The 26,896-nt window shown below is 46.1% G+C and overlaps 1 protein-coding gene across 2 annotated transcripts; it reads left to right on the forward strand.

The window, feature by feature from the left end:
• Positions 1 to 26,240, forward strand: LOC149327873 (stromal membrane-associated protein 1). 2 transcript variants are annotated; one of them, XM_089563751.1, is made up of 11 exons: positions 1 to 260; positions 1,114 to 1,247; positions 4,101 to 4,186; positions 5,328 to 5,415; positions 7,423 to 7,500; positions 8,935 to 9,058; positions 10,541 to 10,864; positions 12,509 to 12,585; positions 15,599 to 15,739; positions 19,107 to 19,300; positions 25,025 to 26,240. In XM_089563751.1, exons 1-10 carry the CDS (start codon positions 143 to 145, stop codon positions 19,293 to 19,295), a joined length of 1,359 nt encoding a protein of 452 aa, XP_089419877.1. In that variant the 5' UTR covers positions 1 to 142; the 3' UTR covers positions 19,296 to 19,300; positions 25,025 to 26,240. The 2 variants fall into 2 exon arrangements, with proteins under 2 accessions (XP_089419877.1, XP_089419878.1); XM_089563752.1 differs by having other exon boundaries at positions 25,128 to 26,240.
• Positions 26,241 to 26,896: the final 656 nt, after the last annotated feature.

Raw genomic sequence — 26,896 nt, forward strand, 5'->3', positions numbered from 1 at the left:
CAACTGCCGTGACGTCAGTGGCAGTCAGTCGGCCGGCTTGCTTGGTGTCGGTCTTCGCTTACGGCTGCCACACAGTTGCGAGGCGTCCAGGCCGTACGTGGTTCGATCGTGTGTGTGTGCCCGCCGTGGTGACCGCTTTGTGATGGCAAGCAAGTCTGAGCGCGAGAGGCAAAAGCAGATACAGGACAGGTGCCAGGCCATCCTGGGGCAACTCCTTCGCGAAGAGGACAACAAGTACTGCGTTGACTGCGACGCCAAAGGTCCGTGCTATACACTTGTGGCCCGTCGTTTTATCCTTCACTTTCTGTTCACAAGGCTTAGAGTCGTCGCTCTTTCACTATCTCGGGGTCTCGGCCTCCCCTAATGTCGGGCGTTAAACACTTCTCAAACACGTCGGTTGTGCAGTTTCCTGAATAATTGCCTACTGTAGCCGTGCGCGGGTTGCCAAATCGGTCGCGCGCTGCTTGCAAGGGAGAGGGTGCAGGGAGGGAGGTGGATGTCCTCGCTGTCGTCATGTGTGCGCGTTCAGGGAAACCGAATCTGTTACCCAGGGGGTGTGTGCCCGAATCCTGTCTGTCGTCTCTTTCCGTTGTTGCCACTGCAGGCTTTGTTCCTGCTACCGCTGCTCCCACAGCGACTGAAGAAAGCAGAAGCTCGCGTTTCACTGGGGGCGGGTGTTGCCACTGTGGCAGGCTGCTTTTCGCGCACACGCACGGCATATCAATCTACCTAATGGGCGAACACGCATGCACGCGCAAATATTGGATAATCTTCTGATTCGAGCACGCCAAAACTGTTGCTCTAAGTGGTTACTGTGTTTCTAAACCTGTTTTGCGTGTACCTAGAGAAGCGTTATGATTTCGACGACGCGAACATGCTCCGATCATTGTTTGTGGCTTCTTGAAGAAGCGCTTTGATTGCGACGACGCGAACATGCTCTGCTCATTGTTTGTGGCTTCTTGGCTGTTCGCTGAATCCTCCCAACTTTGACTGGCGGATACTGTAAAGCGCCAGGCTAGACGATGTGTCACAGGAACTGGCCATGACGTAACCGAATACCTTAATTCAAAACTAACTCGACGGCATTCTTGTGGGATGTTTTTTTCCGCCTAGGACCGCGATGGGCCTCTTGGAACCTGGGCATGTTCCTCTGTATCCGCTGTGCGGGCATCCACCGGAACCTCGGCGTCCACATATCTCGGGTCAAGTCGGTGAACCTGGACACCTGGACTCCGGAGCAAGTGGCCGTAAGTGCAAAACAAAAGTTACTTCCTTCGCTTACGGGTATGCCCATTTCACTTGCTGCCGCCTCCAGCTGATTCGATACATCGTTTTGGCCACATTTTGACATCACACCATATTGAACGCGACGAAACTTGCGCGAAACTAAGCGCATAAAGTAGGTAGGAGGTCACGTGCTTTCAATCGGCCGTGCAGTTTCTTTTTTTTTTTCTTTAATTTTCCTTGCCCGCAGGCTGTGCGCTGACGTTCGCTACGTGTGCTCTCACTGCGGCCTTTTTGTCGAGTCCAGAACAGCTGCGGCCACGCAGCTCGAGGCGGGATGTTTCACCGCGCCCTCTTATCTGTGAGCGCGCGGCGAAGTGTTTTGAGGCCAGTTTCGGGCGCCAAGTTGAGCGAACCTCGAGGGGGGTAGATGTGTGCTTACTCCTTTATTAAAGCATCATCGTGATGGCAGGCCTGTGTGTCCGTTTTGTGGGTAAACTCACTGTCAGAAAAAGAAACATGGTGTGACACAGTCTGGCCTCCCAGACTGTGCTGTGAGACAACAAATCAGTTTTAATTGGACTTTCACTGTTGTTGGTTGAGCTTGCTGCATGCGCTTGTCATTAGTCTATCTTGGCCTGTAAATTGACTCTGCTTAAGAGCTGTCTAAATGCTTTCCTCTGCTCCTAGAGTCTTGCGGAAATTATTTCCTTGTAGAATTGCCTTCAGAGCTTCAAACATGTACTTCATATGATACATTTCTTCCACATTCGAAGTCAGTGTTGTTTGGTGTGGTGGCTGTTATAGGTGGCCCTTATTTTTTCTCTACAAGTCTCCTCCACTACGCTGTACAGGTTGATGACGTCCGGGGGCATGAACTCGCTCGTAGAGAGTTTGACAATTTAGTAAAATTTCAGAATGACCTAAGAATTGTCTCTCAAACTGCTGCCTAAATCTGTCAACAGTGTTGTATCCATGTGCTGATGTGATAATTACTTGAGCCTGTTATTGCTTCAATGGGAGCTAAGTACTATGCCTAGCTACGGATGCATTTGGTAACCTTGCATTTTTTTTTTTTCATAAAAGCTTCAGCTTGTATAGTAATGGCACCTATCTGAACAATTTCAAGTGCCAGTATATAAGCTGCACTTTTGTGTGAAGTATATGCCATAATATGGAAGCCAATAATGCAGCTGATATCGGAAATTATGGTTGCATGGACTCGTGCACCTTTAAGTGCCATCACAATAACCTGATATTGCCAGTATTGTGGAAGCCGATAATGGAGCTGATAACAGAGGTTATGGTTGCATGGACTTGTGTGCTGTCACAATAGCGTGCCACATTTTAGATATTAACTAGACCATGCTGCAGTGATATTAGATAGTAAAATTGTTTCGGTGTGGCCATTGTTGTGTAATTCCTTTTAATGACTGTTACATTTCAAGGGGAAATGCATTTCCTTTATAATATTCATTACTCTATAAAGTTCAGCTGTATTGTGTGTTGAATTCAAGGGGCCGTGCTGAAAACATCTTATTGTTAAGTGGCACGAAATCCTACTCATCGTTAAAGTGCATGGCACCAATTTCTGCCAAGTAAATTTTGCAACGTGCCTTTTTTCCTTCATTTTGAACGTCTAGGCTGCTTCGTAAATTGACTTCTGGGGCTCCCACAGGTTTTCTTTTTATTGTATTTTGTATTGAGCCCAACCTACGAGATTTAAATCTTGGCAGTTGTGCTCTGCTGTTCTGCCAAAGATCAGAGGAAAGAGCTAACTTATAAGTGCACTCGTAAAGCATTACCGTATTTACTCGCATATAGGTCGACCACGAATATAGGTCGACCCCTATACATTGGTCTTGCCGAAAAATATAAAAAAAATTATTTCAATGTAAGTCGACCCATATCTTTTGAAAAACATGCACTTAGGACAAGCACACACTTCATCTGACTTTAATCTCTGAAAAGAGAGCAAATATACAGAAACCTAGGCATGCGAAGAAAGAAACCTGATGTGCAATCAACAGAGCCGTTCAAGATACGAAATCGTAGCTTTAAAAAGGTTCACAGATGTATCGCTGACACTTTTTTCTCTTATGTGGTACGCCTCCAAAACCTCCCATGCTTTACTATAAACCGCTCCTGCCCGGGGCACCAAAATATACTGCTTTCTAAGCTGTCTACCACGATAAGACCACAGAAATGAGCGAAAGAGCAATGCGAGTACACGCACAGCAATTCACTCTGTGCAGCCGCATGATGATGATGATGATGAAGACCTGCGTCACGATGTAGGTCTATAACTAATTATGGACAACATTTCTTAAATGCCGCCGCGGTGGCTCAGCGGTTATGGTGCTTGGCTGCTGACCCAAAAGACGCGGGTTCGATCCCGGCCGCGGCGGCTAGAATTTCTTTGGAGGAGAAATTCTAGAGGCCCGTGTACTGTGCGGTGTCAGTGCACGTTAAAGAACCCCAAGTGGTTGAAATTTCCGGAGCCCTCCACTACGGCGTCTCTCATAGCCTTAGTCGCTTTGGGACGTTAAACCCCATAAACCAAACCAAATCATTTCTTAAATAAAAGGTCGACCTATATGCGAGTAAATACGGTATGTTAAATCATGTGACTAATTGATGCATGGCACCGGAGGATGGTGTTCAAGCTATCTCTTGTTTTTGTGCATATTAAGGACCTTGCAAGTGAGCGGTACTTTTAGTGTGTGTAAGGCATTCGAAGCTTTGCTCACCTTCTTCATTGTGCAGACACAATGGAGAACTGCGTCCAGTTGAGATCTGCTGCGTGGGCAGGTCAACCGACTGACTGTCGTTCCATCCTGATCAATGAGCCTTTGTCCCTGTGCGTTTCTCTGCAGTGCCTCCAGCAAATGGGCAACAGCAAGGGGAGGGCGGTCTACGAGGCTAACCTACCTGACAACTTCAGACGTCCTCAAACAGATTCGTAGGTTCTTATTTCGTTTTCTCACAAAACTGGTTCTTGTTGCATGGCTTTGCGCACCTGGTATGGCTGTGTTCAGCACAGTTTTCAGCGGGAGCACTTCACCTTGTGCGGTGTCATAACTGACGCTTTTCAGAAGACGTGCTTTTGTAAAGTGCTTACCATAACTGCACCAACCTAAAGATATGTTACAGGCCATGAAAAACAAAACACATCACTTAGGCAAGCAAAATAGTGGAACTTCTTTGGATTAAGCATGATTACTGCGACTTTTAAAGGTACTTTTTAGCAACAAAAATCTGATGCATGTAAAGCATAACAGCACTGGTATTTAGATTGCATTCATGGGCCAAGCAAATCGGGCTAAGAGAGCTTGCCTGTTTGTGTGTCCTGAATGACCTGTCGTTAAAAGTTTCCAATCAGATCATTAAAAATGACACTGATAGGAAGTAAGTCTCTGAGGGATTAAATTTCCCAAGAGGTGCTTAGTATCATTCGCATCCAGTCAGATAGGAAGGTCCCCTTTGATGGGACACTGAAAGGGAATACTGACGGCAACTAGACCCTCTTCGGGAACACGACTAGTGCTTTTCATACATGAAAAGGTGACTGCATTGCTCGCAAAATTGCAGATGAACTCCGAGACTTTCTTCCCTTTTTTTGCATCACTATTCATCCTCAGCACTGTTGTCATCTTTGGGATATGTAACCTTCTGAGCTGTCTCAGAATCGAAAACAAGAGAATAAATTGCTTAGGGCTTGCCTTTAATTTACAGTTGTTGGGGACAGATGGCACCACCGTGCTGTTCATTCCCTCTCATGATGTGAAGCTGACATCTTGGGCTGTGGGTCATTCAGAAGAGGCTCGAATGACCATGAGAGCATGTTCTTGGCCTGCACTTCTGAAAGGTCTGCCCTCCACGGCATTACGCAAGTCAACTTGGGTGAAATGTGCAATGGGTGCTGCCTTGCACTCTTGTATCTACTCTTTCTACAGTACCTACTCATCAAAATAATGTTGCATGTGAAAGTGCTGCAGCTTGTGATATGTCTGAGAGTTTGGTATATTTATTGCCTTCATGTGTGCCAAGTAGTGTATTGATTCATTCTGGTGTTTTCATACTTTGCACTTTTCCCCTCACAGGTCCCTAGAGGCCTTCATTCGTTCAAAGTATGAACAGAAGAAGTACATAGCCAAAGAGTGGGTTCCACCTCCTATGCCACCACCTGCTGTAAGTTGTTTGTCTGTTATTCGTAGAACAAGTGTGCACTGAAATATTTCACTTTTTGCCATTTGAAGCTCAGCCTTGTGATATCATTGGAAGGAACTTGTTCATTTTTATTCGTTGCAATGGTGGAACAAGTCTGCACACTAGGACATAATCTTAAACCATTTTGTTGACACCCTCATCTGTAGCGAAAAGATTTTATTGCACTGCTGAAAATGTTAGATGCCATGCCCCCGTGTGGCATTTTTGTGGCAGATACGCTGTTTGAAACAGGGCATCAAAATGTTCTTGTTCTGTTCTTCTGTCACTTTAAGAGTCTGGTCGAGCCATTCAAGCTTTGTGCTGCCGCGGTGGCTCAGTGGCTATGGTGCTCGGCTGCTGACCCAAAAGACGCGGGTTCGATCCCGGCCGCGGCGGCTAGAATTTCTTTGGAGGAGAAATTCTAGAGGCCCGTGTACTGTGCGATGTCAGTGCACGTTAAAGAACCCCAGGTGGTCGAAATTTCCGGAGCCCTCCACTACGGCGTCTCTCATAGCCTTAGTAGCTTTGGGACGTTAAACCCCACAAAACCAAACCAAACCATTCAAGCTTTGTAATTTGAGCTTGTTGCTATGTATAGCAACTGCCTTCACTGGACCATAGCCACAAAAGTTGAGCTATTTGTTCTGGCTGGCTACAGGGAGCAAGAAATTTACATGGTACCAAGTGACACCTGTGTACACAGTGCCGTGCTTGATCGTTGTTCACTTTCGTGTCAAAATTGTTAATGTGCTCTGATCTACGCGTCTGTGTCTGTGATTCACTAATGAATTCTTGGCTATGGAAACTGGTGTTTCGGCATCAAGGGATGGGGGTTTGATCAGATACGTAATTTGTTATTGGGAGAAGATCCAAGTTTGGTGACCGTAGTAAGACTGTTCATTGCAGACATGGTTAGGCCTGGTTTTAGGACAGTATGGCAGTGCTTGCAGCACTGGTTTTTTATCGCTGGTGTCTGGAAATGACCATTTTGCGGAATTTCGGGCCAACTGCTAAGCCTAACCCCAACCAAGGCTACCAGATGAAGCTGCAGTAATGAAGCCAATGTCCAGGTCAGAAGCCAGAGACCGTTTCTATCTGGAGATCTCCATTGCTGCAGACCTTGTAGCCAGGATGCCGCTTTCACGTGTGCCAAAATGCATGGTTTAATTATTACAGTATGCATGCATGCCACTTGGCGAGGATGTCTTCCGCGAGGGCAAATTTGATTGTGGGCCTTGTGCATGATTATCTGCACTGAGAAGTGAGGCTTGGGCGAAATTTCTCTGCTGCCTACTTGTGCAGTTCCCACTCATTTTGTTACTATACCTCATCACATCATCACATCTTCAGTACTGTGGTATGAAGTTATTTATTATTTTTATTGTTGTTGTTTGCAAATACTGTTGGCCGTGGGGCCGTTACAGTGGTGGGGCGTGACACTTGAGGAGTAACATGTTTCCTTTTGATTATGCAAAAATACAAAGTTCATCTTCATCTACACAACCATATTTCTTGCAGCGTAATGTTTTTCTTTTTTTCTACAGAAGCTTCACTTGAGAAACACTTATTTCGCACAGAAAAAGAAAAAAAAGAAAAACATTTCTACATTTCCGGCCTTCACCTTAGGCGAGCTGTAATCACCAAGTGATTAGGCGTATGACACTGGAAAAAACTTTTTAGTGCGGAATGGAGATACTTTTTCGAACATTGTTAATGTACTGGACTTAAGAGAGATGCTGGTAAATCATTCCATTCTGCTATCGTTCTCGGAAAGTAAGAATTAGCATATTATTAACTGTTTCAGCGTTATGGGCAGGGACAAACTGTTCGTCAGGGTTGCCTGTGTGCTACATATGAACGCAGCTGAGGGTTGTAACATCACTCAGGTTGCTCACATGCAGAAAGTGTTAGTGATGGAACATGTTATGTCTGCAAACTATGTTAATCGTTGCGCTCTTGGAAAATGCCGAATTGCTTGATTGATTTCAGTTTGACATAGAAGAAGACCGCCGAAAGGAGAAGGATAAAAAGCGACCCAAGCCAAAGACTTCCAGCACCGATATCCCAGTGAGTCTGTGGCTGCTTTTGTAGTTGTGGACGACATCGTTTCATTGTGGGCTTGCTCTCAGACTTTAGTTTCAAATTAATTGCCTGAAAAGAAAGTGGCCAGCGGCTAACCACAGGGTGAACTCGTGCTACAAGCAAAAGCCCTGTCTGTTATTGAGTAGAGGCAAGGCTTCTGCTAGTAAAACGAGAGCCAGTGCCATGTTCTAGCCTGTCTCAATAAACGAAGCCATTAACTCTTTCCCTACCGCGCCCATTGAGCAACGTTAGCCCGCTAATGGTGACTTCAAGCGTCGATTTTGAACCCTTCCACGTCACTTATAGACACGCACCACCATCTAGCATGTAGTTGCATAACTGAAGTTTCGATTTCGATGCAGTTTACTTTTTTTCGCACGAGTCAGCTGTTTTTTAACGCACTTCGAAGATGCGGCAGTGTCGTAGTCATTCGAGAATGGCAGCATCCACATCCGCGATGCATACTTCAAAACGTCTCAGATCTGACTCCGCTCTGTCTGTGATCGATTTTATTGACGAAGCAGCAGTGAGTCTGAAGGTGCTGCCTTATTGTCTGAATTCAGTTCTGACACTGATGAAGTTGGAAACCAGCCCTGAACATCAGCGGCCGCACTCCATTGCATGGCTTACCAAACTACTATATGACTTCCAGTTATTATCTACCAAGAATGCCATTCAAGATTGAACGTTAATTTTTTTCACAGGCAGTGGCCAATAGAATGCTCAAAATTTTGTACACCTCGAAAAATTTGTTAAATTTTTTTTTCATTTACAAAAGCATTTCTTCAAGTTTTGTTCAATTTTTTCCTAAAATATAGTTTTTGGGCAATAAAATTTTATGTTGCAACATGCAACTTCATATTCAAACTTGTGTGCCACAAAGCGAATCTATTTAGCTTTTTTTTATTATATTGCATAAAGTTTGTCTTAGATGTGACAGTCTTTACAGAAGAAGAAAAAAGGAACCTACAGAAAACTGCCATTTTGCCAACTGTAGGGAACGAGTCAAGGGACATGTGCTAGTTTATAAGCCTCAAGTGTCATATCTTACCCAGTGTGTTTGAGCAGGGGCTGTATCTTGCAATGGCAGTTATGACTTATGACACAGTGGCTGCGAGCTAAAGAAACTGTACACTAGCTTCGGTATCTAATGTGGGGCTTTCCAGTGACAATGAAACAAACAATGAATTGTGAAAAAGCGATGTTCCTAGATATGTCAACAGATAGATTCTGGCGTGTGTAGGTGTTGTGCTGAACACTACGCTGGGTACATCTTGTACTGTTTGTGTCTTTTCTTCGCTACTTGGCACTTCTCATTTGGTCCTGCACTGTTTTCGGGGGGATTGTTTGCACGTGCACTTGGGAATTCTGGCGTGGAAGAAATTGGCGCAGGTTGTAAGAGCGTCGTGTCGCATGCAGGCGCCGTCGCCGGCAGGAGGAAAGGTGGCGCTGCCAAGGCCCCAGGGCAACGTGACACCGGTCCCCAGCCCGGTCACCAACACCTCGACGGCCTCTCAAAACACGGCAGACCTGCTCGGTCTCGGTTAGTCTGAAAACTCCGTTTGCAAAAACCTTGCCTCATCTCGAGCTTGCATGTGGAAGAAAGAAAGCCAGCAGTCATTGAAACCAAGGAAAGTGTACGGAAATGTTTTTTTTCGTTACTGCCGCCGCGGTGGCTCAGTGGTTATGGTGCTCGGCTGCTGATCTGAAAGACGCGGGTTTGATCCCGGCCGCGGCGGCTGGAATTTCTTTGGAGGAGAAATTCTAGAGGCCCGTGTACTGTGCGATGTCAGTGCACGTTAAAGAACCCCAGGTGGTCGAAATTTCCGGAGCCCTCCACTACGGCGTCTCTCATAGCCTGAGTCGCTTTGGGACGTTAAACCCCATAAACCAAACCAAACCTTTTTTTCGTTACTGGTGTCTCTTTCTGGTCATCTCTTTTTTTTTCTACTTTCTGAAAAGTCATCTCCTGTGTAAACAACTGGTACGCAATTGATTTCTCATTCTGATCAACATCAACATAAAAGCAGTATTTTGCTTTCCTTAATCTCGGTGGCTCTCTGCTCTTTTATGTATATATCATAATGAGCCCCTAATTTTCGTTCCCTGGTGTTTTCTGCGTGTTGTTGCATGCTAGTATGTAGGAATGGCTCCCTGTCCAGTGTTTGTGCAAAGAGTAAAGGCAAATATGTAATGGGCACTTACACTGTGCTCTGCATAGGTCATGCTTGGATTGTAACGCCATGCTTGGATTGGTCATGCTTGGATTGGATTGTGGTTTCATCGTCCCACTTTCGCCTAGTAGTGAACATGAATGGCTAAACTGCTGTAGTAAGGGGCGGATTTAAGGGTCTCTATTGGAAGGAGTGGCTCCATTCTAACCATGCAGTTTATTGGACTCTTTCGGCTAAAAAATGGGATTGAGCACAGTTTCTTTTTACAGTTTCTCATTTAGGGTGGTCGGACTCCCCCACCCGCCCCCCTCCTCCCATAAATCTGCCCCTGGCTGCGGTGGGCTTAGTACCTTCACAGTGTTGTCAGATTCACTTAAAGAAGTGGCACTGAGCATTAGGCAAGGATTATGGCATATGGTGCTGCAACTATTGCACTGGGCAACAATCAAGAATGTTTGCTGGACATTGTTGCCTTGTAAAGTTACTGCATGATGGACACTGTTCTTTACCATAAGTGGTGGGGAGCTGTAGAGCCATGCAAACCTTTTTTTTCTCTGCCTTAATTCAGAGATGTGCAACCGTGGAAACTAAGTGAATTAAAAGACAAATGCAACAGCCGACTTCACGTGGTATCCGAGCTTGAGCAGTGGCAGACACTTGTTGTGTCGTGTGCAAGGAATTATATCTTTTTCTTGTAGCGCACAGCCTATGTAGAAGTTTGCTTTAGTCCAAGTGTTGAGCTTCCAGTTCAAAATAGCTACTTGCTGTGCCAAAAACAGCGCTCGGACAGTGCACAGAGTGCTGCGGATTCTGCGTTCGTAATGGCTTGGTTTTTTTAACTTGTGGTGCAGACGTCGGTTCGCCGGGAACTGGTGACCTCGCACAGCCTGCAGACGATCCGTTTGATGAGTTCCTGAGCGCCGCTCCTATCACGACTGCTTCCGCCACGACCCCCGTCACCGGTGTCTCAGACGCGTCCTCCACCGCCGAAGAGAAGGCCTTCTTTGGCCAGACCACACCGGTGGAGAGTACGACCCAGCGCAACGTGCTCACCAAGGAGTCCATCCTGTCCCTGTACAGCACATCTCAGCCGGCCCCGGCAGTCGGTGCCTATGGGGCAGCGCCGGTGGCGCCCGTGGGAATGCCAATGCAGGCCATCTATGGAATGGCTCCGGGTGAGTGTCTTATACCCCTCCGGTCATGGTGTCAGCATAGTTACGCGCAAGTTGTTTTAAGGTGAAAGCCTTTAAGCGCTCATACTCGCGGCCATGACGCTGTCTATCCGTCCGTTACATCTGAAGTGACTGGTCATGACTAGTTTGTCATTAACCAGTCATGACTGGTTAGCTATGACTAGTTAGTCATTAACCAGTCATTACTAGTCATCAACTAATTAGTCATGGCTAACTAGTAATTAATCAGTCCTTACTAGTTAGTCATGGATGGTTGGCATTAACCAACCATGGCGAATTAGTCATTAACCAATCATGGATAGTTTATTATGTGGCCAATCACGACTAGCTAGTCGTGATTGCCAGGCGCCCCACAGCCGCCTGGTGTGTGCCTACGGTCGTCGTCTCGTTGGTGGCAAGGCTTTCACCTCGCGTACTTTAGATTGTCAGAGTGCCCCCCTGAATTTTTTGTGGTCGTTATGGGTACTGCTAGGATATACAAGTATTATTGGTCCACTGTCTAGGGGAATCCCCTGCTGCGGAGTAGGTTTGTGAAAGGGAGTAATTATTTATCAGCATCTGTTCAAGCGCGGCTGTATGGCTACAAAGGAAAGCTGTGCAGCTTCCACAGAAAACTCCCGCAGAAGCGTCTCCATATAGGTGTGCTTGAGTGGATGCTGAGTAACTACTCCCTTTCTAGGATATAATGTTCCATGAATGGCTGGATTCAAGGTAGGCGTATGTGAAATGAACCCAAAAAACTGCTTCTGAGGCGGAAACATTGTTTACACAAGCATCGGTGTGCTTCTGGAGTTTTAAGTTTCATTTCCGTCTGCCGCGGTGGCTCAGTGGTTACGGTGCTCGGCTGCTGACCCGAAAGACGCAGGTTCGATCCAGGCTGCGGCGGTTGAATTTCGATGGAGGTGAAATTCCAGAGGCCCGTGTACTGTGCGATGTCAGTGCACGTTAAAGAACCTCAGCTGCACGACATTTCCGGAGCCCTTCACTACGGCGTCCCTCATAGCCTGAGTTGCCATTGGACTTTAAACCACCGCAAACCCATAAACCCCCATTTTCCTTTGCTTGTTTTTCATGCATCTGTGCTTTAAATGCTCTGAAATAAGCTTAGTTGTTTGTGTAATGGCCTCTTCTGGTAGAAGTTATTCGAAAGAAGTGTAATTGAGACCCCAGAATTAGTCTGGAGTCGGAGTGGATACATATAATGGCTCAGCAGCAGTATGAGTGAATTTTTGTCTGTGCAGTGTAGAAATGATCCTCACAAAATAACTAAAGTTGAAGGTTTTCCTCCCATAGAATTGTTGGTTTCTGAAGGAGTTATGGTTGGGACCATTTCTGAGGCCCAGGCAGGTTAACTGCCCCCCTACCATTCATATAGTTCCAGTGATGCCTCTTGGTGCAGTTAGGTTGGTGTCATTTGTGGATTTTGCATTTTCATTGACCGCCAGTTGTTTGTTATTGACTGCTAGATGTTTGTTGCTATGATGGCTAGTTCACCTCTATTCCAGAAATTTGTTGTTTGCGCATTCTCTGTGTTTCCGAGGCAGTGCCTCATGTGCCACTGCTCTGTATTGCTCTCTTTTGTGCTTACATGTTCTCGTGTGCTGCTGCTTTTTGTTGGCCTTGCAGGTGCTGGCTACATGCCGCCGAACGCATTTCTTCAGGGCCTTGCATCCATGCCTGGGGCTGGCATGCACCTTCCTCAGGTATTGCCATGTTGTGGTGTGTGGCATTGCTTTAAAAAAAAAAGAAAAATTTGCGTTTGCAATATTTGAAATAGTTTGTGGTGAACGTTGGAGAATTTGTTATGGTGAGTTCTTTTTCTATTGACTATGCAACAGCTCAAAGCAAGCTAGCGATCTTGTTATACGGCATTAAGGGGTCCTTTTCTTAACTACTGGTCACAGTGCAGGAATATGCCATGTAGTAACAACTTGCATGTTGGATCAGGTTGTTTGCCATGGCTCCACAGATTTCTCTGAAAGGCATAAGCATTTTCAAACATCGATCGATTTAACATTATGCCACACGAAAAGAACACTGAGGGCAGATGTAAGTTGGCCTGTATATATTATCGCATTCTAAGGGTCAAAAAGGATACCCTCCCTGAAAACAGCTTTTATGAGCTAGAAACAAAAAAAAAAAAAAAAAGAAATGTGTGCATTGCTACTGCTGCCTCTTTTTGCAAGCAAATGGCAATGACGTTAGCACGATTTTTTTTTTTTTTCTGTGGCTCACTTAGGCTCGGCTGCACCTCCATTCACTTCCGAACGGTGACTGCAAAGTCCTTTTTGTTACTGAAGTTGGGAGTTTGAATCGAGTAGCAGGGGAAAAAAATTAAGCGTGTGCAAATATTCAATAGCTTCGAACATTCAGTCGAATAGTAAATTGTTCGACATTCAATTTGATCAGATTGTTTAGAAATCTTGAAGTAATATTTGACTAGAGGGAACAACATTTCTGGAACTCTTGCTTCGTGCGCTTTCGGTTCAGCGTACCTCCTCTGGGATGGCACTGCGCCACAAGCCTGCGGACCTGCGTGTATGCCAGAGCCGGTCTCCTCGTGCTTGTGGCAGCAGTCTTGAGCTAGTGGAAGTGCGGTGCACATGCACTGTAACTGGCACAGCGGCGTGCATTGACAGATTTAGCACAGGGCAGTCTGCTTCCGCGTGCTGCCATTGTGCACGTACTGATTGGTCCTGACAGGGGAGGCGTGCAAACAGCTGGCTGGCGCTGTCCTCAGGGTGATCTTCATGATCTCCACGTGCGCAGTGTATCTCCACGGAAGTGGATCGCGCTGTGCTAAATTTCTCAAATTGGAGGATGTGCAGTTCCTTTGACTTCCGCGAAACGAGTCTGAACTGAGAGCTAGTGCCGCAGCCACTCTTCTGTGCAACAAATTTGTGAATCAAGTGTGACAGTGAGAGCACAAGAGGAAGCTAGCACGAGGCACATGGAAATGAACTCTCCTTTCGGAGACCCGGTGCAGGGGGGCGCTGGGCGCGCACTGCGAACACCTAGTGGCTGTTCCTGGAGTCATCATTTAAAAAGTAATATGTGTGCAATGACACAATCTCAATTAAGACTAGCATTTGGCGGGGTCTCGTAGATTGGTCTCTCACCCCACAATTACATAGGCTCCTCATGTAGGTAGACCCCCCAATTTTCGATGGCCATTTTTGCAGGAAGTCGACGCAGCTTCGATGAGTGTGACAATGCTTCAGTTATTCTTTTTCATCTAATGGCCTCGTGTGCTCCAAAAGTACATGATTTTGAAAATGCCTTTTGTGCCTTTCGACCTTTTTTATGCGTCAAAAGTATTCAAAATATTTGCTTCTAATTAGAAGTTCATCATCATCATCATCATCAGCTTGACTATGCCCACTGCAGGGCAAAGGCCTCTCCCATGTCTCTCCCATTAACCCTGTCCTTTGCCAGTTGCAGCCACCGTATTCCCGCAAACTTCTTAATCTCATCCGCCCACCTAACTTTCTGCTGCTCCCTGCCACGCTCGCCTTCCCTTGGAGTCCACTCCGTTACCCTTAAGGACCAGCAGTTATCTTGCCTTCGCATTACATGCCCTGCCCAAGCCCATTTCTTCCTCTTGATTTCGACCAGGATGTATTTAATCCGCGTTTGTTCCCGCACCCAATCCACTCGCTTCCTATCTGTTAACGTTACACCTATCATTTTTCTTTCTATAGCACACTGCGTTGTACTGAACCTGAACCCTCTTTGTTAGCCTCCACGTTTCTTCTTAGTTATTAGAGGGAAATTCGCTTTGAATTTGCTTTGAACCAGGTAACCACTATTCGCACGTGCCTAAAAAAATTGTTCATTTGTAAATCTAGTCTTCTGTTGCTGTTGAACAAACAGGAACAGAGCCAAAAAAAAAGCCGTGCAGTCAGGTTTTACCAAGGAAAAGAAATTTATGGAGTCCTCCGGGTTTTTTTTTTTCTTTTAAGGTGCAGTGAAGAGGAATCTGAACTCGTCTTTTTGCCGCGGGAACTCGATCTATACGTTCCCAGCATTCTTAGAAACATTTAATTATTGCCCTGTGTGGCCGATTTCCCTAATTAAATCGGATTAAAGTCCAGCTCCCGTCTTTTTTTTTAATTCTCCCCGTACGGTGGGCGGAGTCGACCAACGCATGAAGTGCCTTTCACCCAGTCCCTTGGCGGCTCTCCGCTCTGCCATCGGCGGAGTAATACGTAGTAATCTGTAGTAGCAAATAGTCCGCGCGTATTTTTATTTCTGCGGGCTTATCTTGCGGCTATGTTATCTGCGAATGAAACTATTTATTCACGGAAACCTAAAAAACAAAATAAAGCGACAGCTAAGCCTCCACGGAGCTGGCTGAAAGGCACTCCACGCGTTGGTCGAGTCCGCCCACTGTACGGGGAAAATTTAAAAAATAAAGGCGGGAGCTGGATGTTAATCTGATTTAATTAGGGAAATCGGCCACACAGGGCAATAAGTCGACGTTTCTAAGAATGCTCGGAACGTGTAGATTGAGTTCTCGCGGCAAAAAGAGGAGTTCAGATTCCTCTTCAGTGCACCTTTAATAACAGGCTATAACCACTGGTCATTGTGGAGGTAGCAGCAGCATTCCTTCGTCACCTTTCGTTAGGTTTCATTTATAGTGTTTAAAGTGCAGTGCTAGTGCTGCTGTGTCATGCCTCGAAGGGTGGACCTCAGCAGCCAAGTGTCGCTTTGCAGCCACAACAGCCGCACCTGCCAGTGGGCGGCAGCGATGGTTCGGCAGGCGAAGCACAGCAGTTCCACAGCAACCCCTTCCTTAGCAACAACTACACAAGTCCAGTGGCTACGCAACCTGCCAACTTCCACCACTTGCCTCAGGTATTGCACCAACATCTCGTCAATGGCCGCCCCGCCGCGGTGGCTCAGTGGTTATGGCGCTCGGCTGCTGACCCGAAAGACATGGGCTCGATCCCGGCTGCGGCGGTAGAATTTTTTTGGAGGAGAAATTCTAGAGGCCCGTGTGCTGTGCGATGTCAGTGCACGTTGAAGAACCCCAGGTGGTCGAAATTTCCGGAGCCCTATACTATGGCGTCCCTCATAGCCCGAGTTGCTTTGGGACGTTAAACCCCAATAAACCAAACCAATCGTCAATGGCCAACTGGGGGAGTGTGTGCAAAAATGTGATTTCTGGCTGTGAAGCGCCTGCGAGTGATGTCTAGCTGCAGGGTTTCGTAAAGTGCAGTAGATGAACTCGCTTAAGACAAATTCTTGGATAAGAGATGAACAATGTGTGACCATGTGTTTGGTTTCCCATAGGACTCTATGTAAAAAAAAAATCTGCGCAGCACTTCCAAGGGAAGACAATATACTAGGCGTCCCAAAAATGACTGGTGGATTTTGAAAATCAATAAAAAAAAGACGGAATGAGATAGAATTGTATTGTTTGCAGCCTTACGCTTAGGAAATCAGGGAATTTTATCCCTTCAAAATTCAAATTTAGTTTACATTTCCACCAACAGGTGGCGCTGCAGGCGATCTGGAACAGGTATAGCGAAAACAGAGTATATTCGAGCTCATCATTCCGTAGTTCGCCGTCAAGCTGATAGCGTGTGCTATTGAGATTGCAGTTCTGCTGTACCAAAATGGTTTATTCCGTTAAACAGCCGGTGTTTTTGTGTTAGTTCCACCGCCTGGAACACAGTTTTGTTGACGCCGCCGCGGTGGCTCAGTGGCTATGGTGCTCGGCTGCTGACCCAAAAGACGCGGGTTCGATCCCGGCCGCGGCGGCTGGAATTTCTTTGGAGGAGAAATTCTAGAGGCCCGTGTACTGTGCGATGTCAGTGCACGTTAAAGAACCCCAGGTGGTCGAAATTTCCGGAGCCCTTCACTACGGCGTCTCTCATAGCCTTAGTCGCTTTGGGACGTTAAACCCTACAAAACCAAACAGTTTTGTTGAAACGAGGCGCAGTTTCCAAAGAAAATACCCGGCACCTGTTGGTGGAAATGTAGACTAAATTTGAATTTTGAAGGGATAAAATTCCCTGATTTCCTAAGCGTAAGGTCGCAAACAATACAATTCTATCTCATTCAGTCTTTTTTTATTGTTTTTCAAAATCCATCGGTCATTTTTGGGACACCCTTTATATGAAGTGCTTTTACGCAAGAAAGTGGATCCCCACAAGATGGCTTCCCTTGCGGAAAATCGTGGGAAAGCCATCTGGCGGGAGCGTGCTTTCTTTGGGGGAAGCTATCCTGTCGATGCGGCAAAGGTGGGGTGCCTACACCCCTGCATTGCGTGTGCGTCACGTGCTGTGCGTTGCTTCCTCCTACACTACAGGCGCATTTACACAAAGTGCAGCTGCTCGTTGAATTGGATCTTAAAAATCTCGGGGTTGCGTTTTCACCTGATGCGATGTTGCAGCTTGCATTACCGCTGTACCGAGGTGGCTGGAATATCGGTGCCACACACATTGCCTGTGGTGTATGGAACAGTGCTTGGTGTGCCTGGTCATGGAGTTGGTGCCAACATCTATGCTGCAGAGGGATCTAGATAAGAGATTCATGGCTACCCTGATGGGCACCTTTGAAATGCTCTGTGCGGAATGGAAAGCAAAGATCAGAAGCGGGGGGGAAAAAACAAACTCATATACATGCAGCTGCTATGGGATATTGAGAAAAAAAGAGGATGTTTGGAAGTTAGCCTAAGGCGCTCATTTTAAGGTGCTGATAGCGAACATTCGAGATAAAGCTTGGAAAGTTACTAGAACATTCTGGCGCAAAGTAGAACCGGCTCCACCTGGATGCGATCAATCGAGATAAATCTAGGCGCGTCTTGCGCCACAAACGAAGCGATAAAGCGGCGTGTTGGCAGCCTTGAAGCATGAACAAACACTACAAAACATTACAAAGATTCGCGGCATTATTGACATTTTCTTTATTAAACCTACTGTGACCCGCCGTGGTGGCTCAGTGGTTACGGCGCTCGGCTGCTAGCCCGAAAGACGCGGTTTCGATCCCGGCCGCCGCGGCTGAATTTCAATGGAGGCGAAATTCTAGAGGCCCGTGTGCTGTGCTATGTCAGTGCACGTTAAAGAACCCCAGGTGGTTGAAATTTCCGGAGCCCTTCACTACGGCGTCTCTCATAGCCTCAGTCGTTTTGAGACGTTAAACCCGAACAAACCAAACTAAACCTACGGTGTTTCGATGGAAGTTCAGAACTGTATTCATTCCAGGAGTGAGCGATGAGGGGCTAGTTGGTAGATCTTACGAAAACATAAAACATAAAACTTGTCATAAAACTGCGTTTGTTCTGTCCGCTTCTCTTCTGTATTTATTTATTTATTTATTTATGAATACTGTCAACCCTCATTTGAGGGTCATTACAGGGAGGGAAAATGAAGAAGAAAAAGCATATACACACAAGAATGAACAAGCCTCTTCAAGCATACAATACAAGAGAGCATAGAAACGCCACTGTAGAGCCACCTGCTGTACAAAAAGAAATCAGTCAGTTGACAATCAGTTACGCGCACATCTACAGGAATCTCGTTCCTAGACAGAATCCCCAAGTGCATTCAGGAATGCCGCTACACCTGTAGACTCAGCAACGTGAGCGGGCAGTTTATTCCAGTGCTCAGTAGCATCCGGAAAGAATGAGCAGCGAAAGACGTTAGTTCGGGTCAAGTATGGCCGAATTGCTTTGTGGTGATTAAGGCGGGAGCTCAGTCTACCTGGAGGCTGCAGATATTTTTTCTTTATTGGTGTTAATTTCACCGTGAATGATTTGGTAAAGTATTTTTAATCTCTGCTTTTGCCGCTGCGGTGGCTCAGTGGCTATGGTGCTCGGCTGCTGACCCGAAAGACGCGGGTTCGATCCCGGCCGCGGCGGTTGAATTTCTTTGGAGGAGAAATTCAAGAGGCCCGTGTACTGTGCGATGCCAGTGCACGTTAAAGAACCCCAGGTGGTCGAAATTTCCGGAGCCCTCCACTACGGCGTCTCTCATAGCCTGAGTCGCTTTGGGACGTTAAACCCCATAAACCAAACCTAATCTCTGCTTTTTACGTCTTTTTACGTATCCTGTCCTCTGCGTAGTTTTCGATTTTATAATCTTGTTTTCATTGTCTGGGCATTGCCATTTTTCTTCGTACTGCCATGGCAAGCAATTTGCTGCGCATGAAACGTTTTATACCCTCTTTGATATGCCTGTTCTCGTTAACTGTTGCGTGATGTCTCCTGCCCCCTCAGCTGCAGCAGCAGATGGCGGGCCTGCAGCTGGGCGCAGCCAACACTGCTGCCTGGCCCCCTGCCATGGGGCGCATGGCTGCCGCTGCCTCGCCCTATGGGGGGGTCCCTGCCAACATGGCCACCCCCTGGGCCACCCTCAGCAACCCTGCCCACCAGGGCCACACGCTCTCCACCAACCTGTGGCAGTGAGGCTGGTGAGTTCTTGAGCTCTTGAGTTCGTGTGGGGCCAGGACTGTGAACATCTGGGTCCATATTCGGGAAATGTCCTCGAGGAGATGTGTCAAAATGGGCAAGGCTTAAACTGGACATGTGTTTTCTGAAAAGAAAAAAAAATTCAGGGGGCACTTTGACGACCTAAAGTGCGCGAGATGAAAGCCTTGCCATGCAGCTTGCCGTAGGCATACACGAGGCGGCTGTGGTGCGACTTTGATTGGCTAGTCTTGACCAGTGACTAACTAGTCATGACTGGTTAATGGCTAACTAGTCGTGACTGGTTATTGACTAACTAGTCGTGACTGGTTAATGACTAACTAGTCGTGACTGGTTATTGACTAACTAGTCGTGACTGGTTATTGACTAACTAGTCGTGACTGGTTATTGACTAACTAGTGACTGGTTATTGACTAGCTAGTCGTGACTGGTTATTGACCAGCTAGTCGTGACTGGTTAATGACTAGCTAGTCGTGACTGGTTAATGACTAACTAGTCGTGACTGGTTAATGACTAACTACTGTATTTTCCGGTGTATAGGACGCGGCTTTTTGTCAAAAATCTTGCTGGTGCATCCTATGCAAGGGTGCGTCTATACACGAATTTTTCCTTTTTTTTTGTGAGTTCAGAAATTACTCAGGTTCATGTTCAAGCTTTTTTCACCGAAAAAATATCACTACCAATCATGCGACGGTAACACGGTTAATACTTCAATGCGGGGGCCACCGTGCACAACTCGTTTTAGGTGAACTTTATCATGAAACGGCGGGGATGACTACTTCCGGGATCGCAAACACTCGACCGTTTCGGAGGCCCCAAGCAAAAGTAATGTGAAATGCCAAAAGATCGCGACAATCGCGCCTCTCGACATTGTCAAGACAAGCCAAGACAAGCTGACGTTCTTTTTTAGCCACCTTTTGCAACTTTGCTCCGTGTACGTAGTGCGAAGAGAATGTTTCATCCGCGTTGCCTTCAGAAATGGGCAGACTTCTTGATAGCGCACCCGAAAATGAAGACTTCGAAGGTTTTAAGTAGGAATGAAATGTTGTTATGGACATATGGGAGAGTTCTTTCATTTTTTCTTTCTTTTTTGTTAAAACGTGGGTGAGTATGGCGTAGTGTTGCCTTTTTCGATCACTTAGCGTTTCTTAAGAACTTCTGACAGGTACGGTGCATTTCGCGATGGTCGCACAAGCACATTTATTTAAGCCTCACTAGCCTAACTGGGTAAACTGGGGTGCGTCTTATATATTTACTTTTTCAATGACAGCCTGCATATATGGCGGGTGCTAACTGGGTAAACTGGGGTGCGTCTTATACACGGGTGCGTCTTATACACGGGTGCGTCTTATACACGGGTGCGTCTTATACACGGGTGCGTCTTATACACGGGTGCGTCTTATATATTAACTTTTTCAATGACAGCCTGCATATATGGCGGGTGCTAACTGGGTAAACTGGGGTGCGTCTTATACACGGGTGCGTCTTATACACGGGTGCGTCTTATACACGGGTGCGTCTTATACACGGGTGCGTCTTATACACGGGTGCGTCTTATACACGGGTGCGTCTTATACACGGGTGCGTCTTATACACGGGTGCGTCTTATACACGGGTGCGTCTTATACACGGGTGCGTCTTATACACGGGTGCGTCTTATACACGGGTGCGTCTTATACACGGGTGCGTCTTATACACGGGTGCGTCTTATACACGGGTGCGTCTTATACACGGGTGCGTCTTATACACGGGTGCGTCTTATACACGGGTGCGTCTTATACACGGGTGCGTCTTATACACGGGTGCGTCTTATATATTAACTTTTTCAATGACAGCCTGCATATATGGCGGGTGCTAACTGGGTAAACTGGGGTGCGTCTTATACACGGGTGCGTCTTATATATTAACTTTTTCAATGACAGCCTGCATATATGGCGGGTGCTAACTGGGTAAACTGGGGTGCGTCTTATACACGGGTGCGTCTTATACACGGGTGCGTCTTATACACGGGTGCGTCTTATATATTTACTTTTTCAATGACAGCCTGCATATATGGCGGGTGCTAACTGGGTAAACTGGGGTGCGTCTTATACACGGGTGCGTCTTATATATTTACTTTTTCAATGACAGCCTGCATATATGGCGGGTGCTAACTGGGTAAACTGGGGTGCGTCTTATACACGGGTGCGTCTTATACACGGGTGCGTCTTATATATTAACTTTTTCAATGACAGCCTGCATATATGGCGGGTGCTAACTGGGTAAACTGGGGTGCGTCTTATACACGGGTGCGTCTTATACACGGGTGCGTCTTATACACGGGTGCGTCTTATACACGGGTGCGTCTTATACACGGGTGCGTCGTATACACGGGTGCGTCGTATACACGGGTGCGTCTTATACACGGGTGCGTCTTATACACGGGTGCGTCTTATATATTAACTTTTTCAATGACAGCCTGCATATATGGCGGGTGCTAACTGGGTAAACTGGGGTGCGTCTTATACACGGGTGCGTCTTATATATTAACTTTTTCAATGACAGCCTGCATATATGGCGGGTGCGTCTTATACACCGGAAAATATGGTAGTCGTGACTGGTTAGTGACTAACTAGTCGTGACTAATTACCTGATATCTGGTTAATGACTGGCTAGTCATGACTTGTCACTAGTAATGACTAGTTATGACTTTCATTTCAGATGTAACGGATGGACGGACAGAGTTAAGGCCACGAGTATGAGCCATTAAAGGCTTTCGCCTTAAAAAAATAAACATCGCTGCCACCGTCTCGGGTCGCACTCGTTGTACAGCGGCTCCTACTGCCTTTTCAAATCAAATCAAATTTATTTTTTCAACATTGGTGGCCTCCATGACAAAAAAGCTGTGAACACAGCTTGGCAAGGTCAGGGAGCCATTTTGGTAGCAGCGACTTCATATACACACTACAGTGGTTCAAACACAAGTGATTATTGCAATAGAATACATGCAATGATTTTACATGCGCACTACAATAGTTGAAATACAAGTGAATGTTGCAATAGAATACATGCACTGCAGTCATCAACATAATTTAGCTAGAAAAAGAGAGAACAATCTGCATAACAGTAAAACTGTGCTACAAATGGAGGGAATGGAGGGAGCTAATACCTTTGTCGCTGGGGCAATTTCAGTAGCCATTGAGTCACTGGACATGATACTCAATGGGGATCGGGTAGTGCCATGTGGCAGTTTTCAGTGATTGAACTTGATGGGTATAGACCCGGTGGAACTTTATGAATGGCCTTTGACATCTCAAGGGCACCTGAGAGCAGCCTTATGCACGAAACGTTGAAGAAACGAAAGTGTTAGTATTTGGAATAGATAAAGCAAATCTTTATAACCATTTCCTGAAGTAATTTTTCATTCAGTAGTAACAATGACAGCTCTGATGTAAACAAACCTGCCCCGTTCTTTTTATGCGTCACGAGTCTTGTGTTCTGCTCCTTTTCACCTCTTTGCGTGCTTTGCGAGAACCAAGGCAAAGAAATGCCCCACAAGTGCTGCAGTGATAGTAGCAGCGGACACAACCAAAATGTTCATTGGTCTGTGGAAGCTTCTCCGGTGGAAAATAAATGCTTCTGAAACAAAGTGTGCATTGTTGCCCATCGTCTTCCCGTCATCGCTGTCTTGTGGATTATGCTGAACTGTAAAGGGCTATCTGAGTAGCTTTTTCCGGAAAAAAAAAATTAAAAATTGTTCTTGCTTCAATATTAAGCTCATTTTGTTATTGTTTCACTTCATGTTTTCACTCAGTGTTGCTACTCCTAGTGCCATCTGTCGAATCGCATACTCACTACTCGGTGGTAATTATTCATCTTGCGGCAGTGGTGCATCTGGATGGCCCTCGAAAATTTTGATGGCCGTTGCTTCAACGGCCGTTGAGACTGCCCTTGTGATCGTATTAACTGGAACAAGCCCTCCTATTTGCACTTTTGGGCAAACAGAAGCTTTCAGAGCAGTGCCAACTAAGTGGTTAAGCCAGGTTTTTTACTTGTTTTCATTTTTCTCCTTTCCGGCAAAACAATCCAGGAATAGTTTTGTACAGTGTTTAGAGGCAAGTGTACGAAGTAAATGTAGTTTTTAGGGTTGCAATTGTAGGTGAATAATTTTGGGCATTGTTTTAAGGGGGGACATTGGTCTTGAAAAGAAAATTTTATTAATTTAGTCATAGTTATGAAATTTTCAGGGCACATGTATTTTTGTGCGCTGATTCTAGATATGTCATTTAATTTCATGTAAAACAATTCCTTGAGCACTTATGCACTTTTTATGCAAGTATTTTGCGGAGAGTTTTGAAGAAAATTTGCCGCGGGAAACTCGCTGAAATGTATGCCATTGGGTTCTCTTGACACCGAGGAATACAATAAGGGTGAAATTATCATCTTGGCTCTCATAGAACTTGACTTATAGGGTACTGAAGCTGCCACTTCAGAAACAGGAATACACATTTTCCTTCTCATTTCTGAAGCGACAACTTCAAAACCCTAACTTAAGTTCTATGATAGGCAGGAAGGCAATTTCACCCTTATTGTATTCTTTGGTGTCAAGAGAACCCAATGGCATACATTTCAGCGAGTTTCCCGCAGCAAATTTTCTTCAAAACTCTCCACAAAATACTAGCATAAAAAGTGCATAAGTGCTCAAGGAATTGTTTTACATGAAATTAAATGACATATTTAGAATCAGCACACAGAAATACATATTCTCTAATGATTTCGTAACTGACTTCATTAATAAAAATTTTTTTTTCAAGACCAGTGTCCCCCCTTAAAGGGACTATGAAACAAATTAATTGAGATTACGTAAAGATAGGCAATCCATCACTCGTCACCCCAGCGAAAGAATTTTCGAGCTAGCATGAATAACGAAGTTATAGACGATTAAAAATCACGCTCCTCCTCTCCCCCCTCAACTCATACGCACGGAGCACCAAGAAAAAATAAAGAAAACAGCTCCGGGACTGGGCTCCGCCCATGAATACGTCATTCGCTGACGTTCAGTTTACGACTTCTGGTTGTCGCACTCCCGAGGAGCAGCGTGCGTCGGCAGCGTCTCTCCGGTCTCGGCGCTTTCTTTGCTCCCAAACTCCCGGCAGAAAGAGGCGGCAGAGGTAAATTGGAAACATATGCGTGAAGGCAATGACCTGCCGAGGGGGTCGCGCGGCGCCTCGAGCAGAAGACTATATTCACCGCTACCGGAAGTGTGCCCGTGACGTCGTAGCTGCCGCGGCTCGAGCGAATGACAGCGTGTGGTGGCCTACCGACGTCATGGGACTAGTGACGTCTGTTTTCCCGGTTTTGGTTTCAAAATCGCTCCCTACGACGACACCAATCGGCCCGCGAATTTTAAAACGCGATTTTTAAAAAGCCATAATAAATTGGCGGCTCAGTTCCGAAGACTCATACTTGGTGTCAGTGCTTCTGAGCATAACTTCTAACATTTACAAGCGTCTTTTAATTCTTTTCATGGTCCCTTTAAGCACAGAAAGTGGGACTGAACTCCGCAACATCCACTGCGTCGGCTGACCAGTGAGTGCTTCTGGGCACCTGTATCCCGGGGTACCCGAGTTGGAATGTGGGCCCAGGGTGCTGTTTGCGGTCGGTACGCCGGGTTGTTTCACCGATGAGTGTTCTCACCAGTGTTTGGCACGTGTGTTTGGTATGTGCAGGTGCCTGGTAGGAGCAAAAATTGGCTGCATGCGCACTGCTCGGTCGTCACTTCTGTTCCCCCCCCCCTCCCCCCTCTTTCCTCCTCCCCCTCGTGATCGGCAGATGATGTCACCGTTCACACCTCCACCACGGTGACCCTGCATCTGAGCTTCACGGGGCGACTTCCTGGAAGACCGGAGAAGTGAACGACGAGGATGCCTACGCGAAACAATGGAATCCCGGTTGCAGGAAGAAGCGTTCTGTCCACTCTTGCGCTAAGTTATGTATTATTTATGCCTGGCTAGGTTGAGGGAGGAAGAGTCCATGCTGCCACAGTGCCCACAACTAGTTTTTTGAGGCCCCCCCACCACCTTTTTTTTTTTTTACTTTTGAAACGTGAGTGATGTAACTGTACAGTTTTGCGTAGCGCAAAAGAAGAGAAAAAAAGTTTAAGCTAATGCTGCTGCTTGTTTTAACCGGTTGAAAAGGAGCCGAATTTGCTGCACTCCTAAGGAATTGAACCTGTGAATATGCGAGGGAGGACAATGCCTCTGGGCTCGTTCTTGTGCTCTGCTCAGAACTACTTTATCGTTTGTTTTTTCTTACTGGAACCCACAGCCCTGTCTCTGTTGGTGTTGATGTCATCATCACCTCCCCAGCAAAGCTGACAGAGCTTTGGGTCCACAGCCATCATACTGATACTGTTTTTTGTTTATATTGTTTTTATGCGATTTTTACAAAGTGCAGTTGTTGTCTGTTGCCTGAATTTTTTCTGTAACTCTCGTTTGGCGAGACTGGCTTGAAAAATGAGCTTGAGTAGATAGAGCTTTTAAGAGTGGTTAACTCCTGGCTACTGATGTTTCGATGCCCGCAGGTTGTGCGCATTTAGGAGTAACCTGGAAAGCTAGCGCGGAGGTGTTGCGAAATTTGCATTCAAAGCACGAGGCAACTACCAAGAGCACTGTCCCATTTTCGTGACTGAGCAAACATTTTGATAAAGCTGTAGCAGTCACTTTTACAGTAGGTTGTTTTTGCATGAATGGAAACTGTTGCAAGGTTTTTCAAGTGTGCTGTTGCATACATTCCACTTGTTGCATATTGCTTTGTTTTTTACGCAGTCTTGTCTGTACATAGGCAAACAAAATGGCTACTATCACTTTGTAAAACACTTTTGTTGTACAAGCTTTTTTCACTTTTTTTTTTTTCAAGGAAGTAAAAGTGACATTATGTTGAGAATCCTTTGCGTCAACTTCTTGAGTCCTATAGTCGGATACGAGTCAAGAAAATGGCGGCTTTTTCTCGTCAAAGGACGCCATTGCGGCCAGTGGCAGCCGCTGATTCTTATGAACCTGGTATCATTCTGTGGATAATTTGGCTCTTGCCAGGATGGAGAAAGCTGGGGCATGAAACCTCTTCGTAGCGAAGTTCCTGATTGTTGCCTTTAAATCGCAGAGGATGTATAAGATACAGCGCAGCTCTATGTGCTTCCGCATGCCGCCCTGTGCACGCTCTGATTAGTTCCGACGGGGCAGGCGTGCAAACAGCTAGCCAGCGCTAGCTAGCGGATCGTGCTAAGTTAAATCTCTTAATCGGAAGACGTGTGGCACCCTTGACTTCCGTGGAACAAGTCTGAGCTGCAGTGAAAAAGTTGTTTAGGCGGCATTAGTCGGAGGAGAGAAAACAGGCCCTTTAATTCACAAAAAATATTAGCCTTTGCCTCTGCAGGGCAAAGGCCTCTCCCATGTCTCCAGTTTAAGGGGGGATGAGGGTCTTACAAACCTGTTTTTTATTTTTCGTCATAACTTGTTAAAACTTGGCACACAGGTGTATCACAAAATGCTGATCTCAAATATGCATTTAGATTTCAAATATCTCGGCATTGAAGAAAATTC

Source organism: Amblyomma mixtum, chromosome 10 (assembly GCF_055824585.1).
Source record: "Amblyomma mixtum isolate Tamu chromosome 10, ASM5582458v1, whole genome shotgun sequence".
NCBI lineage: Eukaryota > Metazoa > Arthropoda > Arachnida > Ixodida > Ixodidae > Amblyomma > Amblyomma mixtum.

Bases quoted from the DNA above. Each gene is read 5' to 3' on its own strand.
- LOC149327873 (XM_089563751.1), top strand. From the start codon at position 143: ATGGCAAGCAAGTCTGAGCGCGAGAGGCAAAAGCAGATACAGGACAGG. The intron at 9,059-10,540 runs GTTAGTCTGAAA...CTTGTGGTGCAG, and splicing joins GGCAGACCTGCTCGGTCTCG to ACGTCGGTTCGCCGGGAACT. The intron at 12,586-15,598 runs GTATTGCCATGT...GTCGCTTTGCAG, and splicing joins CTGGCATGCACCTTCCTCAG to CCACAACAGCCGCACCTGCC.